Below are 18,521 nucleotides of genomic sequence, written 5' to 3'. Positions count from 1 at the left end.
GTCCTTACGCCGCAATTACGTGCGAGGGGCGGTGCTTCCGGACGCGCCTTGCCCCTCGCGCGTAACCAATACGTCAAGATAGCGGCGCCCTATACAGATGGGCGCCGCCATCTTGACGTAGTGGACGCTCTGCGTCCGCACGTCCAAACCTGAAAGAGACGTCGCGAGTGCGCGCTTTGGCACTTGCGGCGTCTCTTCCGGGTTCCTGAAAGGAGCGCGATTTGGGTAGTCTGTAACGGGCCTAAGATATAGAAAATAGAGAAAATATAGACAGGGAGAATGAAAGAGGGATATTTAGTATGTGTAGAGGGTTGGGGTAATAATAATAATAATAATAATAATAATAGTTTATTTCTATCCCGCTTTTCCAATTTGATCAAAGCAGTGTACAAAATTCAGATAAAATACATAACAATACATAATGCACATGAGGTACATGGGGTACATGGAGGAAGGTATGAGTTAGGGAAATTAGAAAGAATGAAAGAAGAATAAAGGTAGAGAATGAGTAGGTAAGAAGAGTAAGAAAGGAAATAGAAAGAAAATAGGAGGTAATAATATAGTGAAATTATATAGAGAGATTTGGGAAGAACAAAAATAGCAGCTCAAAGAAGGAAGTGAAATAGGTAATTGGATGAAAATCAAATATATCAGGAAGAAGAGGTAGCTGAAAAGAACTAATGGAGAAGTTAGATATGAACACATGTGATGATTTACATTGGGACTTCTTTATTCTTATTTTAGGCTCTTTCCAGACGGGCCTAAAGTGCACCCCCGTCACGTGCTAGGGGTTGGCCGAGGGCGCACTGCCCATACTGACCTCACCCCTAGCACTTGATGGGGGCGTCAAAATGGCAGCGCCCTGTACACAAGGGCACCGCAAACACGCCACAAGAAGAACCCATTTTTAAGGCTTCTTTTTGCTGCGCAAGGAAGCCGCGCAGTTTGTCCGCTGCGGCTCCCTCGCACAGCAAAACAAGGCACAGATAGACCACCCTTTTTGGGTGGTCTGTATCCCACTTTAATTTCAGAGATAATTTGCAATGTAAAAATGAATGTTATAGTATGTATGTTAAGTGTATGTAATGTGTAAAGTGTATGTAGTTTGTTGGTATTGAATTATTTTAACAATAAAGTTTATTTAAAAAATTTTTTAAAAGAAAACAAAAAGTTTATGTAACAAAATGTCATAGAGAAAAGTTGGCTGAATGCCTGTTCACATGGAACTGTGGGCTTGAAAGCCAGAGTCCATGCAGCACTATGTTGTTAAAGCTGCTGAGTTCCATTTTCTACCAGCTTTCATTCATGAACCTTAAAGGGTTTGAAAAAAAGAAAGAACCTTTGAGTTGGGATATAGTACCCTTATTTCAGTCCCATCTGTTCATGCTGAAACTAGTGGGAACCCACAAGAAAGCTGATAAAAGAAAATCTTCATGGCAAAGACTCACAGGACTAACTAGTAAGAAGCAGTTCCACCTTAACACAGAATTAAGTGTACTTAGTCTCTTAGAATCAGTGTTGGTCCTAATCTATTGAAATCAATGTGACATTGAAAACATTGTGAGTTAATGAACATCCAACTGGCATTAGTGGTGTCATTAGAGGGATGTGGAGCATGCAGACCACACTGGGTGACACCCCAGAGGGTTTTGGGGGTGTCATCTGGTAGGGTGGTACACCCAGAAGGTCTGGCATGGCTACTGGGCAAATGAGAAAGGGTGCTTTCCTGCTTGCCCAGCAGCCACACCAGACCCTAAATGGGCCCTCTGAAGGCTACAGTGCTGACTCCTTTATTGTCCAGTATAGCCATGCCAGACCCTGAAGGTCTTGGTGAGAGCTGTCTAATCAGTGATCAGGGTGGGCAGGGGGAGGTCAAGCCAGTCTGCCCCACCACACTGGATGACACCAACGTCAGCAATGCCATTGATTGGAATAGAACCCAAAATAAGCATTTAAGTGGATTAGTCACCAACTGATTAGACTACACTAGATGTTAGTCATGGGCCCTAATCCAGAAAGTCAGGCGGGTTATAGACCGCCACTTGGGACGTCCGTAGGACATCCCATTTTAAAAAAGGGGCGTCTCTTCTAGACGCCCCTGGCTCTAGTACGGACTCTGTCCGTACAACATCTTTACGTATCGGACGCTGTGCGTCCAAATGTGTCGCGGCGCTAATGACGTCGCGAGTGCACCAGCGGCGCCTCGTGACGTCATTAGGGCGCCACAGAAAGAAGCTCCATTTTGGAGCTTCTTTTTTGCTGCGCAAGGGAGCCGCGCGGTGTGGCTGCGACGGCTCCCTTACGGGGCAAACGGCGGCGGCGACAGAACGCCTCAAAGCGGCGGTCTATAACCCGCCCCCGATTTACATGCTAAGACACAATGCCATTTAAAGCTTGTGCGCCAGCTGCATTCATACCTTGAGACACTGGATCTGGCCTCAGTGGTATATGCCTTGGTTTTATCCCGTTTGGACTACTGCAACAGGCTTTACATGGGACTGCCTTTGAAGAATGTTTGGAAACTTTCGCTGGTCCAAAGAGTTACAGCCAGGCTGTTAACTGATGCAGGTTATAGCGATTACACAATGCCCCTGTTGAAACAGATCCATTGGCTGCCAGTTTTTTTCCAGACACAATTCAAAGTGCTGGTTATGATGTATAAAGTCCTATATGACTCAGGTTATGATATTCGACAGACCATATTTCCTGGTATACTGACCTGGGCCCTCAGATCCTCTGAAAAGGCCCTTCTCTCCATTCCACCACCATCACAAGCACAGTTGGTGGGGATGCAAGAAAGGGCCTTCTTGGTGGCATCTCCTAGACTCTGGAACTGCCTGCCCAGGGAGATCAGAGTGGTTCCCTCCTTGTTGACCTTCCTCCGGCAGCTTAAAACCTTCTTTTGCAGGCCGGCTTTTTAAAAAAACCAAAAACCCGAACAGCTTCATTTATATACCACTTCATACTGAACTAACAGTGTCTAAGCGGTTTACAACTATAAACTAATTGCTCCCAACAATCTGGGTACTCATTTTAGCGACCTTGGAAGGATGCAAGCTTGAGTCAAGCTTGAGCCCTTTTGCTGGTACTGAACTCACAACACTGTGGTTTTGAGTGAGTGGCTGCAGTACAGGCATTTAACCACTGTGCCACCAGGGCTCCTTAAAACAATGTTCTTAAAGGACTAGGATGTTGTATCATTTTAAGTATTTTAAAATTTTATTTTTTTAACTGAATTTTATTCTTTTAATAAATAATCTATTTTAATATTCTAACAATTTAATTCTGTTTTAATGTATCACTTTTCTATGTTTTTAATTATATTGTTTTTAAATGTTGTGAAGCTGCTCTGAGTCCCACTTCTGTGAAAAGAGCGGGATACAAATAAATATAATAACAATAATAATAATAATAATGATGACTCAGAGCACCACTAAATTGGCTATATATTTCTTAATGTAGATTGGGACAGATCATTGTTTTAAGGAATTAGTTGTCCCATGAATGGAGCTGGATTGGAGAGAGGTAATTTTATTATTCTAAACTGTTATTTATAATTTTAGCCCCTCTGAGATTGACTTGTACCTAGCTTTGTTCTTTAGACTGCATATTTTAACATGATTGTTGTAATCAATGTGATTGCCTTCCAGTAAAACAAATGATAAATAGGTTGCCATCCTGCCTGTTTTATAAGTGATTATAGCTGATTAGAACACCATGGGGAAAATAGAGACAGACTGTAAAGAGCATAGATCTAATCAGAAAGCTTACATATGTCTATGGCTCAGAGTACAGTACAACACACTCCCATTTTATATTAACCAGAAGTTAATATAAAAACTAGAGAAAAATAATATCATAAACTGAGTGACAGTATTTGGACTTGCCTCCCTCCCCCTTACACATGGAAGTACTTTTATATAGTTCCCTGTTGAATCAGCCCCACAATGTTAGGAGATTTTAAAGAATAAAATGTTACCTAGAACTCAATCAGAATCCATTTCCTTTTACTCTAGTGGATTCCAAATGCTCAGGTGGGTTCTGTTTTCCACTGATATCAAAAGAAATGGAGTCTGCTTATATGTGAGATGTTTTAATTTTGAAAACCCAGATGTGTTTAGCAGAAAGGGAAGGCAAATACAAAGAATAGCATTTCATTTGTGACATTTATTTTATTGTGCTCTTTATAAAATAAGTCACTCATGGTAAAAACCTGAGCCAAATACAGTTAGGTACTTTGGAAATGGTATATGGAAATCTGTACCTACACACCAAAACCTGAGGGTATTTTAGGCATGGTACAGACCGCCAAAAATCGGCGGCCTGTTTTTCCACCAGAGGAAAGCTGCAGCCGCCAAACCACGCGGCTTCCAACCAGCAGAAAAAGAACTCGCCAAAAGCGGGTTCTTCAAGAGCCGCGACAGCTGTATAACGAGTGCATCACTGGTGCACTTGTTATGTAAGCGTTGTGCGGTGCTGTGTGGCTGCCGCACGGCACTTACATAACAATGGCAGCACCCATGTATACAGGGCACCACCATTGTTACGCCCTCATTAGATGGTAGGGTTGTGGGGCTTGTGGGAGCTCCACCCCCAGCCAACCCCTAGCATGTGACAAGGGCATCCCTAAAGGCCCGTTTGTATCGGGCCTCTCTTAGAACCATTAATCATAGAGTTGAAAAACACTACAATGGCCATCCAGTCAAACCTTCTACCATACAGGAACTCACAATCAAAGCACCCTCGACAGATATTCCCATATAAACTATGGCAATTGAATAAATCCCATGGTCTGGCCCAGAGCTGCATGAGTGATGTAATATTTATGTCAGAATAGCTATCTTATGAAAATAGTACAGAAGTATTTTGGATTTTTTTCCAGATTTTGGAATATTTGTATATGCATAATAAGATAACTTGGAGATGGGAGTCAAGTCTAAACAAGAAATTCATTTGTGTTTTGCAAGTATCTCATACCCATAGCCTGAAGGTAATTTTATACATAATATTTTTAATAATTTTGTGCATGAAACAAAGTTCCACTGAGCCATCAGAAAGCAAATGTATCTCAGCCACCCATGTGAACCATTTTGAATTTTGAAGTATTTCGGATTTTGGAATTCTGGATAAGGATATTCAGTTTGTAATCAGTCTGTATGCCTACACATATTACACTGGGGCAACAAATTCATACAAGAGAACAATATTGCATTCTACTAGGTAAGTAATTGCTCTGTTACCCAGAAATCCCACGAAGAAATATAAACCCAAGAGAAGTCTTGTTTTTAGAAACAGAGTATAAATATATGCTGCCATAAAAGTCCATAAAAGTGAGTCTATAAAAGTGAGCTTAACTGTATCTTCAAGCCCACTGAAAATTCATGTTTGTTTTGAGTTTAGCTTTTCTTTTTTTGGCCAGAAGAGACTAGATAATTATGAGATTTCAAACCAGGAAAAAGTGGACTAATTATTTGTAACTGCACATCTGTTTTATATGAAACCTACACTTTTCTACAGAAAGAGTAGAAACTGAGTCAGTTGCTGATAAAACTGGACCATACATATATGAAGTACATGAGGGAGAGGGGATAACATTGTTAACAATAGCCCGAGACAGATTGCCCAAAAAGGGTGGTCCTCAGGTGCCCGTTTTAACTCTGCTGCAACTGCCAAACCTTGTGACGTCCCTCTGGAGTAAAAAGAACCCAGTTCTTCTGGGTTGTTTTTGAGGCAACTGGGTGACATGTGGATGCTGCCATTAGGCCACCGCTGTTACACACTAGGTTCCGGACCGTGCAGTTGCTGAGCGATCCGGAACCCTAGTGTCGCTGCTGCCACGCCGCTTTTGACCCATCTGTTTTGGCCCAATGACATCGATTCGATAAAGCCTCAAAAATGTGTTTCTGCTTTATATCATTTGTACCCCACTTTGACTGGTGGACAGCTCTACAGCCAGCCCACCAGTTCACATTGATGCTTACTCTCAGCAGGGTTTCCCCAGTTCAATCCAGCAGAAAGGACTGCCTTTCTGTACTGATGGGTTAAACAGCCCAGATCTTCTATGGAGTCACTCATCAGAATTATGCGCTGGAAGAGGCTTTATCCCCAACCACTGATTGGAGCTAAGAGACAGAATTCTCAACTTGTTACTAACATCTACCACCACACAATGAGGAACACCCTGATATGGAATCTCCTGCTCTAATACAATCCTTCCTCATAATGATAAGGAACAATTTAGCATGGGAAGCAAAGTTACAGAGATTGGGTTACTTGCTTAATTTCTGCACATTGTATTAAAAACATAGGAATTAGCCCTGTGAAAATGTGATGCCTGACTAGGGTCCAAAACACATTGCAGAAATAATCGATTTTGAGACCGCTTTAACTGCCCTGGCTCACTGCTAGGGAATCCTGGGAGTTATAGTTTATTTGTGGCACCAGAGCTCTCTGACAGAAAAGGCTAAATGTCTCACCAAACTACAGTTCCCAGAATTCCCTAGCACTGAGCCAAGGCAGTTAAAGTGGTCAAAAACTGGATTATTTCTGCAGTGTGTATTGGACCAGAATCTGGATCTAATGCAAATCATATAGTATAGATTGAACAAAAAAGGTGTTTTAATGAGTACACAGTGTTTCACAAGAAAGATTTTATGCAGTAGTGCTTTACACACATTTGTAAATACTGTATTTGACAGATGAATTACTCAATAATCTGCCTTCTGATAACATGGTCTGGTGCAAAAGTGCTAATGCAAGTTTAGTTTTAGGCAATAGAAGAAAAAACTATTTGACTGTTCTTGTTTACAAAATCATATTCCACTTTGTTAGCATTAGTGAATACAAGAAGTACTGATTAATGAAAATTCTCAGCCTTCTGTGGTTGAAGAAGACATGCCGGACAGTGAAGGACCTCTAGCCACAGGACTTCTTATTTCCCAGTTGAATGGTATAGAGATGAGATAAGCATGGAATTTAATGGTACAGAGTAATTTGAATTAGCCTTAGATCTGCTCACAGGTCATGGTCAAGATCAAATGTAAAATTTGCAAAAATAATTATAACACACAGTGGTGTCATGCCACTTCTGTGTACCTGAAACAATTTTTTTTTAAAAAAAGAAGGGAACAAAAAGTACTTTCGGGGGTGGTGGTGGTGGTGCTTTCATGTACTTTTCAAATTTTAACTCATTCATTAATTACATCCTTTATTTATGTTTTATTGACATAACCACAAGCTGTACCACAAGCCATGTTTGGCCTAAAGTCTTTACTGAAACCATGTGGTCCTTATGTTCCTCTCAGCAACATAATCTAGAAATTGTAACTGGAGCAGAGAAGAACAGCTCTGGTCCAACACAATAAATAGACAAGACACTGTGTGATGCAACACATTTCTATAGTCAAGGGTTTGTTTTTGTTTTGAACAGTAGCCAAATGTTCATATTTTCTTGAATTTTGTTTGGAAATAAATTGAATGTATTTCATATCTACCATTTAGATCCTTTGATCTGTAATATAGTGTAAGTATCATTATACAATTTTTGCCTTACAGCCAAGGGAAAAATTGATTGCCACAAGTGGCCACCCAATGATTACTTATTTTAATTTTTATTTACTCGGAGTCCATTAGAAGAAATGGTCAGGAGCACTAGTCAATTCTCACATTCATCCTACCCATGGCCTCTAACAGATACAAATAATGAAGCTTTGAGTAGTTACAGTTTCTCTTGCAAGGCATGTGAGGTCAGCTCACACTGTAGAGTTAAGAGTAAAAGGTTTCTATCCTATCATATCTGGAAGACTACTGTTGTTGTTGTTGTTATCAGTAGGTGTCCTCTTCCCCATTTGCTAGGAAGATATCAACAATTTCCAGAACAAGCAACAGTAGACATCTAAAGATCAGGAAAAATTAAGCCTGAGTCATGGTCCTGAGAGGATGCATTCAGCTGTAATCTGATGCAAAAACTTGGTCAATTTGGGTGCATCTATTTCATCATGAAGACTCCAGTGAATAGGAGCTGTGAGGGAGGACAGTTTTAATCAACTTTAGGGTCATGAGCTAACTTTGCCTTTGCATTAGGTTTTCTTGCTGCACTCCTTTTAACATCTTTATGTAATCAATAAACCAATATTTTGGTGCACCTGTCACTCCATTTCATTTTGAGGCACCCTCCAGCCTTGGTTTATCTGAGACCTGAGTGGATCAGGGCCCTGGAACTTGTATGGCAGTGTCTGAAATAAAACTACATCTAATCAACTTTAATACCTGAATATTAGCAGAAGAGGACATTGGTATCTGTGACAGATATGGTGAACATGAACAAAGTTGTATCTTTTTGTCCTGCTGTGAATCAGTTGTCAGCTTTGGGCACTCAAGCTGGCTGCTTGCTGTTGTTCCAACCTAATGTAAGTGACAGCCTCAGCTACCTCTGAATAATCTTCTTAGTCAGTGCATTTTTAAAATATTTGGCAAAAAGTGTGCTATTTTTGTATTCCCAGCTCACAAGCAGATTTAACCTCTGCCTTAGTAAACTTTGTAAACCAAAGCCAATCTTGAGCTCAGCATTAGCAGTTCTTGCCCAGGGTTCAGAAATTAAGGCCAAAGGTGGTTTAGGGTGGGAGGTGGGGGATAGATGGTTCAAATGGATTTTCATCCATACAATGTAAGACTCCAGACTGAAAGAGAAGAGAGATCCACACTGACCATAATCTGTATTTTCTGGTTCCCAACAATTGGATGGCCAAAAATAGGGGGTCTGCAAATAAAAACAAATGAAACATTAGGGGAAAACACGGGGAAAGGCAGCATACAAACATTGCACTTATCAGCTTTGTTTTGTTTTTTTACTTTAAGCATTCTGAGGAAGTGCTAAGACTATCAGCATAACAAATGCAAAAGATAAGTGAATATCCAGTCTAGCTTTATTAGTGATTTAAGATCACATGTTAGAAGCAGGGGGTGTTTGCATTCTCCCTCCCCCCAGCAACATTCACCAATTCTAAACTGTAAAAGAATTAGAATTTAGAAACCAATTTCAAGCACAAAAAAGGTACCTTCATATTTTCTATGTATTGCTGTGTTTTTCTTGTATGCAAGGATTGCTTGAGACTATGGAGCTTATCGCTTTGACAAATAAGCAGTTTTACTTCTTTCAGCTTCAATTCTGGATCTGGGATTCCCCTGGATGTTATCATAGCTAAATCACCACTGATCTAGGTGGGATGCCACTGCCTGGATGCATCCAGGTCAAAGACTTGCATGGCCAGCACTTTTTCGAAATCAGGGAGTTTCCAACTTCAAAAATTGGCCAGCTGAGTGAGGATTTGACCCGAGATGCATCAGGGCAGAGGCATCCCACCTAGGTCGGTGGTGATTTAGCTATGATAACATCGGGGGGCATCCTGGATCCAGAACTGAAGCTGGAAGAGGTAAGTCCAAGGTATTTGCCCAAACGATAAGCTCCTGTGTTTGCAGGTGATCTAGAAACCGGTTTAGTAAGTTGCAGGCTTTGGACCATCACTTTCAACTCAGGCTAGAGTTAGTCAAGCTAGGCAGAATCTCTCAGTCTATGCTGCTTCCACAAATATAGTTACTCAGCCTTTGAGGTTGTTCAAAAGTTGAATAAACTTTCAGACATAGTCTGTACAGGCATCTGCCTCTTTTCAATTGGTAGTTTTTCTATGTCCATTGTTTCAACAGAGCTAAATTATATCCATGTACCACACTTTAGTTATAGGTTAGCTCTTTCAACCACTGCTGACCTACTCTTTCAACCACTGCTGTTGTTTCCCCCCCTCTCAATTGGCTTAGGATGCCTCATTTCTCCCCCCCCCCCCCCGGGAGTCTACTCAGTATGCTACTTCTCCCCTGCCCCTTTAGTCGACTTGCTGCCATCTAGCATTCAGTCTTGCATTTCCAAGCTAAAAAAACTCAGTTCCACTTTCCAACAGATTCCACATTTTCACAGTCCTCTGGTCCCTAACCTGTCAGATAAGCAAGATCATCTTGGACATTAAAAGAGCAACACAGAGTGATGGTACTGCTGAGGTTTTATTGTAAAAGGGGATGGTCAAAGTGCTGCCTATGACCTATATCTCCTTAAATAAGCCTGCGGGAATTGTGAGACGTTCCAGGACTTCCTCTTTCTCTCTCCACCTCTATCCTCACATACAGTGAGGACAGAAGTCAGGTCCTTCTAGGCGGCTGCTCCTAGGCTACAGAACTTGCTTCCACAGCAGGCTAGGCTGGCCATTTCTTTCCTCTCTTTCTGTCAGCAACCAAAGATATTTTTATTCAGGCAGGTACCTGGCCATTAGTTGACTGCTATGGAAGGATCTTTTAGTGGTGGGTGCTGTACTTTCTTCCCCTGTCTTGTGTGTGTCTGTGTGTATGTGTTTTAATTTTTTAAAGACAATACTTGATTGTAATATGACAACTTATTTGTTTAAATTGTTTTAAATATTATAATAATTTGGCATTTAAAAAAGTGATTATCTGTTTTAATTCATGTTGCAAGCCACCGTGGGTCCTGCACTGGGAACAAGACATGATAGAAAATGAATGATGAATAAATGAATATATAGAATCATAGAATCATAGAATCGTAGAGTTGGAAGAGACCACTAGGGCCATCCAGTCCAACCCCCTGCCATGCAGGAAATCCAAATCAAAGCATCCCTGACAGATGGCCATCCAGCCTCTGTTTAAAGACCTCCAAGGAAGGAGACTCTATCACCCTCCGAGGGAGTGCATTCCACTGTCTAACAGCCCTTACTGTCAGGAAGTTCCTCCTAATGTTCAGGTGGAATCTCTTTTCCTGTAACTTGCATCCATTGTTCCGGGTCCTGTTTTCTGGAGCAGCAGAAAACAAGCTTGCTCCCTTTTCAACATGACATCCTTTCAAATATTTAAACAGGGCTATCATATCACCTCTTAACCTTCTTTTCTCAAGGCTAAACATCCCCAGCTCCCTAAGTCGTTCCTCATAGGGCATGGTTTCCAGACCCTTCACCATTTTTGTCGCCCTCCTTTGGACACACTCCAGTTTCTCAATGTCCTTTCTGAATTGTGGCGCCCAGAACTGGACACAATATTCTAGGTGGGGCCTGACCAAAGCAGAATACAGTGGCACTATTACTTCTCTTGATATAGACACTACACTTTTATTGATGCAGCCTAAAATTGCATTGGCCTTTTTAGCTGCCGCATCACACTGTTCACTCATGTTCGACTGGTGGTCTACTTGGACTCCTAGATCCCTTTCACACGTAGTTTCATTCAGCCAGGTGTCACCCATCCTATATCTGTGCATTTTATTTTTCTGCCCTAAGTGCAATACCTTACATTTCTCCGTGTTGAATCTCATTTTGTTAGCTTTGGCCCAGCTTTCTAGTCTATTCAGGTCATTTTGGATCTTGATCCTGTCCTCTGGGGTATTAGCTATTTCTCCTAATTTGGTGTCATCTGCAAATTTGATAAATATGCTCCCAATTCTGTCATCCAGGTCATTGATAAAGATGTTGAATAACACTGGGCCCAGGACAGAGCCCTGTGGGACCCCACTCGTCACTTCTCTCCAGGATGAAAAGGAGCCATTGTTGAGCACCCTTTGGGTTCGGCCAGTCAACCAGTTACAAATCCATGTAACAGTTACCTTGTCTAGTCCATATGAACAAATTAGACATCATATAACAGCATAATAGAAATACATGGATCTAGAGCAAGGAAGGTTTCTGTGTATATGATTTATCATAAGAATAAATATACTCTGAATAATTATAAAGATAACAATACTCTGAAAAAAAACCAATAATATTTTCATCTGTTTCCCTCTATGATGTTACATTACATTATGTATTATGTTATTTATCTCGATTTAACTTTCTTATAATGAAGAGCAGAATACCCTCAAAACATCTCTAGGTTTTTTATTATTATACATCTTCCTATTTCAGATTTTCTTCTTGTTCTATATTAGTCAGGTTAAAATGTCTTGTTGGCCTATATGGATATAATAATGGATAATAATCATGGATATTACCAGGTGTGGCCCAAGCCATTTTGCTACCCCAGGCAGTCTACTCACCTGAGTACTTAAAGCCAACCAAGTAATTTTGGCACACAGGGTAGAAAATTCTACATTTGCTCTGCCTCATCACTGGCAGAGGAAAAAGCCAACATAAATAATGTAATAACTAACCATTTAGTCTCTTTCCATGGCACCTAAAATCTGTTTCTTGGGAAAGCCACCTCAATCTACCTAATAGAGAGACTGGTGTTTAGTCACAGCTGCATGTGTGGAACTGTGGAAGAGAGAGATTCCATAGCCCTTAGCTGAAGCATTTTATTCCCTTTTCTCTCACTGGTCCATAATTAGACACTGTGAATTGTCTGCTGAGAGGTGCTGCTAGTTATCACAATAAGAAAGATAAATTTTGAGTGAATTATCCAGCATTTATATTGTCTTCTTTGTCCAATGATCAGTGCAATGACTACTTTTGTAACCTGGCTCTGCACACAGTGTTAGAAACTGGATGCAAAACCACATTTGTTTCATCTAGAAAGGGAAATGTGTCTAGAAGTTCTATTTTGGCATTATATTGAACATTATCTCTGCTAGTTTTTTCTCTTTCTCTCTCTCCCTCACTCTCTCTCCTGTCTTAGGGTTTTCAGGGTTAAAAATGGGACAGGGTCCCTAGACCTTGAATGTTAGCAGGTCTTGGAGCCGGATATATTATAAAGTCCAACCAGGTGTAACTTACACAACATCTGTTCCCTAAACCCTCTAAAATCTGCCTTTACTTGCTGTATCCCTCTTCAACCCAGCACAGCAACTTACTGGCCACTGCAGAGTGGTAGTGGTAAAGATGCATCCAGCAGTCCTCCTATAACTAGATGCACAGCACTGAGTGGAACTCTACACTTGATCTGTTAATGTTAAATATATAGGATTCCTGTTCCCTGTTCAACCTGGTAACCCTACTTTCTCTCTTCCTTTTCCCAAAATCATATCATTTTTTCAAACATTTCACTGTTACTGTTACTAGCACTGGACCACTGTCTAATGAGTAGGACCCTATTATAATGACAAAAGATCTTGCTAGTAAATGAAAAGTATAAAGAATGAATGAAACAATACAATACTTACTTGGAATCGGTAAAAGGTACCATCATCCTTCAGTGTTAGAACATGGTCTGAGATTGGAAAGAAATAACCATGCGCAGCCATTAATGTTCCCAAATGAAGGGCTTCAACTGTGCCAGACGGAGAAAGAAAACATTGAGACATCTTGATTTCATTAGATTTATTATATGAAAAAGGTGTAAAATTTCTTTTTTGAATATGATTTTTTTTCCTCACTGGTGACACTTTAGGGTAAATATATAAGATGTGTGTGTGCCTGTGTATATGTGTGTGTGCACATATGTATCTGCATTTCTTATCGTGTAACCTTTTTATTAAGAGGCTGCATGTCTCTGATTATACTAGGGACAGAAAGTAACAAGTCAGGTCTATCACCTTGGCCCAAAACGCATGGGGCAAAAGAAGAAGCTTCCAGCCGCTTTGAGAGCATGGTATTTAGATGATGCTTGCCCCCAAAACAACCAGAAGCCACTCCAAGGCTGTGTAATGGAACCTGAGACCACCACAAAACAGAGCCATTTTCATATGGCTCCTGGGTGGCCTGGTTTGGGACTGCAGGTGGCAGCCTGCTTTAAGAGCAGGCCGTGTTGTCACCATGGTCCCAGCCTGATCGTGACCCAATCATGGCCGGAGGGTCCTCCTTGCCACCCTTCTACTTCATCCCCTATTCACTGAATTTAGATTTTGGAAACTTTCCTGGCAAGTGCTTCAGATTTTAATTCTCCTGTATCAAAAGGCAGGACATCCTAGCACTATTAATGCAAGTGTTCTTTCTAACAACTACAAAAAAATAACAACCCCCAAAGGGAAAACAACAACAACAACAATGCAACCCACTCACACCCCACCTTAGATGTTTAGCAGTGATAAATTACTCTGATGACCAGTCTACACAGGCAATTTTTTCTTCATTCATTCTGACGTCCCCCAGGAATCATGGAAAATGCAACAGGAACTGTATGTGTGGGTATACTGCTTCACAGAATTCATTTCCACTCAATTTTCTACCCATTGGCATTTAGAGACAGGAAAAGGGTGGCATTTGCCTTTCTTGAGCCTATCCTGAACCTCCATGTGTATGTTCATGTGTCACACAGATGATGGAGGTGACTACTTTCTTGCTGCTCCAGAAAGCAAGACAATCAATAGGTGGGAACAGCAGAGAAGGTGATTTCAACTGATGACTGGGAAAGCTTCCTAAAAGTGAAAGCTAATCACAAATGGAACAGGCTGCCTTGAGTGGTGATGGGTTCTCCTTTACTACAAATACTAAGGTCAAGCTACACAGCCATCTGTCAGAGATACTGCAACTATATCCATCATTGCAGAGCCTGAAGTGGGTTGGGAATTGGGCTAGAATAGAGGAAGGCAATTGTGAAGGGGGTATCCCCCCCATGTTACTCTGACATGACTGGAAGTGACAATACCTCACATCCAGTTCTGAGAGCTGCCCCAAATATGGCCAAATTCTGCTGCTTGGGAGATGAGGAAGGATAGTTAATTTTCATTAATTTTAATATTAGAGTATTTTTGTTAATTTTTGGCAAGTTTTTTTTTTCATCCATTAAATGGGGTGTACAGGAACTTGGGGGCATCTCCAGTTTCTTCAGGGCTGCACATTCACCATCCCTGAGCTAGATGATCTCCATGGTACCTAGAAATTTTGTGTTTCTATGAATTCCATTGCAATACTAAAAAAATCCCTTTAATATTGAAAATTATTTTTTATAACAGAAAGATAAATCTAGCTATCAACGTTATGTTCAAGCAGCCAAAATTTATTCAAATCTCAGCTATTTTTAAAAGTAACAATGAGGACACAATTTAGGTAGCAAACGTCACTCTAATAATAAAGATGGTTGGTTTACTACCAATCAGTTTGGAAGCAAATGGATCCACACAGACATCCCAAACAAACCTGAGTTTTCTGAATGCCCCATGAAACTAGAAGATATGCAGAAGTACATAATCTTTAAAATTACCAAATGGAACGATTTAAAAAATCTGGGACCTGACAATTGTGCAGCCATGTCTTGGAATCACTCTGATCCATATATGTCCATTCTGTTCTGACATCATGGATATTTGTTGTTGTTAACTGCCTTCAAGTTGAATTCAACTGATGGCAAATGAGAGACTTCCAAGTCTCCTTATCATCAAATGCCCTGCTCAGGTCTTGCAGACTTAGGGTTGGGGCTTTTTTTAAACTGAGTCTATCCATCTGGAGAGCAATCTTTCCTTTTTCCTACTGGCTTCTATCTTGCCAAGCATTAATGTCTTTTCTAGTTGGTCACGTCTTCTCACAATATGGCCACAGTATGATAGCCTCGGTTTAGTTATCTTTGCTTCTAGGGAGAGTTCAGGTTTGATTTGCTTTAGGACCCATTCATTTGTCTTTTTTAGCATTGTAAGGGGAAGTCAGGTGGACAAGGCAGGGTGATCTCTACTCATGATGACAGAAGGGTGAAATATGCTTGCCAACATTTCTCTGAAATATGGTATCTCCCCCTCAATGGTAGACCGTCATCTGCTTTAACAAGATCTGTGAGAGAAAAGGCTGGAGGACAAAATATATTCTTGGCTTCCATGTCAGTGGGGCAGCAAAGCTGGTCTGGGTTCTAGTTGGAACTTTAAAGGGTTCAAAGTTCTGAACCCTAACTCCAAAATATCTTCAGCATTTTGGGCAGTTCCTTGAAAAACTGGATTCACAACCTCGCTGACATGAAAATGAACTGCTGCCATTGACACCACCACCATTGACATCCTCACAATAGCTTACTTAACCTTTGTACCACGATAAAAATTAATATGCATCTTCACAGTGTTGATTTGACTTTTTAGCAGTCCATAGTTCTGCAGAACTCTTCTCCAGCAGCACATCTCAAATTAGTTGATTTTCTTCCTATCAGCTTTCTTCACCATACAGCTCTCATATCCATACATAGTGATGGGAAATACAATGGCATGAACAATCGTAATTGTAGTATTAAATGATCCATCTTTACAATCCATACAATCCAGGATCTTGTTTAGTTCCTTCATAGCTGCCTTTCTAAGTCCTAGTCTCCATTATGATTAATGACTGAGCCAAGGTATGGAAAATATTTAACGCTTTCAACCTGAGGGTTGTATAATGTAAAGGCAAACAAAGAAAACCAAAGTGCACAGGCATAACCATCTCCTCCCTTTCTGCCCATGAAAATTGTGCTATCAGGTTAGTAACAGAGGGACATTTTCTCTCCTAGTTCCTTCTTAGCCATCATATCTTTTCCCAGCCTCAAAATTCCAAGCTAGTGAAAAAAAAAAAAATTAACAAAGTCACTAATACATATCAGCCCTTTCCATGCCATGGGACAGCTGTTAACGGTTGACTATGATGCTAACTCCAAACCCCTCCTGCCTGACTGCAAAGGCCCAATTCACTACACAGGGGTCTCTTCATAAGCCTAGTATTAGAATATGCAACTCTTTTGTCTGCTGTCACTATCCTCAGCTCCCTCCTTCACTTTCCCCCTTCCTTGAAGACCACATGCGTAATTGCAGACTTGATTTTAAAGGGTGGGAAAAACTACTTTCAATATCCATCAGAGACCTGAAATAGAGTAGGTTGCTACTGATGATGGGTACTACAGAAAGACAAATCCTAAAGTTAAAAATATAGAGGTAAGGAACTGCAGTCAGAACTCATTGTATGATTTGCTTATCAGCAAGTGATTGGCAGGTTAAGATTCATGATGCATGATGAAAACTTTCAGCTATAACAATGGGAGATGGAGACTAGCAGTAGAAGTCACTACTGTGGAACACCTACAGAATAATGCCTTTCCGAAAGAAAGAAAGAAAGAAAGAAAATCAAAACTTATTTTAAATGACATTTCAAAAGGTAGGGGATTTTGTGCATAACATTTTTGATACTGTCATGTTCTTACAGTGCCCAAAGAGTACACCTGGTTTTTAAAATGCCTCCTGTCTGTTTCATAATAGCAGCAGCAGAGTTCATAATGTTTAGCTAGTACTGGAAAATGCACTGCAACAGCTACTCAAAAGCCACTAACCCAAGATAAAGCTGAGGAAATCCTTGCCACTGTCAACCTTCGGCCCCAAATCTGCTTTAATATAATGTATCTGCCCCATCTTTCACTAATGAAAGGGAGCTTAAGGGGGTACTACTCTTTAATAGCTAGTACTTTTTTTCTTTTTTTGAAAAATAAAATAAAATAAAATAAAATAAAATAAAATAATAAAATAAAATAAAATAGCTAGTACTTGCAAAGGAGGCAAGATGCCAGTTACAGAGGCAAAGAAGCAGAAGTTACTGGTGGCTTCTATATCAGTGTGCTGGAAAATATACTTTGGGGTTTAATTCACACTTAAAACCTGCTGTCCAAGCTGCTAAATCCTTTGGGTCCATTTTGGGAGAAAGGTAGAATATAAATCAAATAAATAAATGAATAAGACCAGCAACTTGGATAGTGCTAGTAAAATTTGAACTAAATCCCAGAGTAGATTTGGTACCCAACAGACATGGAAGCTATCAGTAACCACTGCAGAGAAGCAAGCTCTGGCTACAAGGCCCTTGCTGCCTTCCTTTTTAGTCTAGCAGTAATGGGGGAGCTTCTCTCTCCTCTGACTCTCTTTACTTTATCCTCCGCTTACTTCAGTTGCTGCAATCTGATTTCAATGTGCAAAAATAGTTTCCACCTAATTAATTTAGAGGGGGGAAAGGAGGAGGAGGCAGACTCTAGCTGTTTGCTGTTGGCTCAGGCAACAGCAAAATGCTGCAACCTCTCTGAGCTTGTGTGTTCCCCCTCATTAATAACTTTTGCCATCTTGTCCATACTCTGATGTCGCTTGGCCACACATACCTCAGTTTTCATCTGTGAAATGTTGGAGGTACTGTATGTCTTTCTCTGTTTTCTTCCCTTCTAATATTTCTTTACCATTTATTTCTTCATTTTGCATTAAAAAAACAAGGCTTCTTCATTGGCCAGGGCCTCTTGAAAGCTCTGTTTAACTTCATGTAAGTAAGAACAATTTTGTTGTGGTCAAGGACCAGCATGACACAGTTTGACAGGAAGGGTTTGTTTATTTTATTTTATTTTATTTTAGAGATTTATATCCTGCCTTTCTCCCACAATGGGATTGATTGGAATTCCCAAGGAACCATCTCCCCATGGAAAAAGCAAGGTAGGTAGCCTTCCCACTGTTACTACCAGCTCTTCTGAATCACATTGCTGCTAATCTGTCACTTATTTATTTATTATCAGGGATATACTTTGCATTTTTTTTTCATGTATGCACTCTAAAGCAACATAAAATAAAATTGCAAACCAAAATGAACACAGTGGTTAAAGGACTAAAATACTACAGGCTT

The 18,521-nt window shown here is 40.5% G+C and overlaps 1 protein-coding gene across 11 annotated transcripts in view; it reads right to left on the bottom strand.

Annotated features, from left to right (window-relative positions):
* The window catches only part of RGS7 (regulator of G protein signaling 7), a 229,671-nt gene that overhangs the window by 43,246 nt on the left and 167,904 nt on the right, over positions 1–18,521 (bottom strand). For 8 of the 11 annotated variants that reach the window (XM_089529835.1, XM_089529839.1, XM_089529836.1 and 5 more), the window contains 2 exons: positions 13,151–13,257; positions 8,707–8,758 (listed from right to left, as the gene is read on the bottom strand). The exons of the other annotated variants lie outside the window; for them this stretch is intronic. In XM_089529835.1, coding sequence (XP_089385961.1) covers positions 8,707–8,758; positions 13,151–13,257 — 159 coding nt within the window. The remainder of the gene's footprint in view (positions 1–8,706; positions 8,759–13,150; positions 13,258–18,521) is intronic. 11 annotated transcript variants of the gene reach the window in all.

Source organism: Sceloporus occidentalis, unplaced genomic scaffold (genome assembly GCF_023333645.1).
Source record: "Sceloporus occidentalis isolate IW3139 unplaced genomic scaffold, rSceOcc1.0.p SCAF_6, whole genome shotgun sequence".
Taxonomy (NCBI): Eukaryota; Metazoa; Chordata; class Lepidosauria; order Squamata; family Phrynosomatidae; genus Sceloporus; species Sceloporus occidentalis.
Note: the sequence above shows the minus strand (reverse complement) of the source record. Positions and strands in the feature narration are given on the sequence as shown.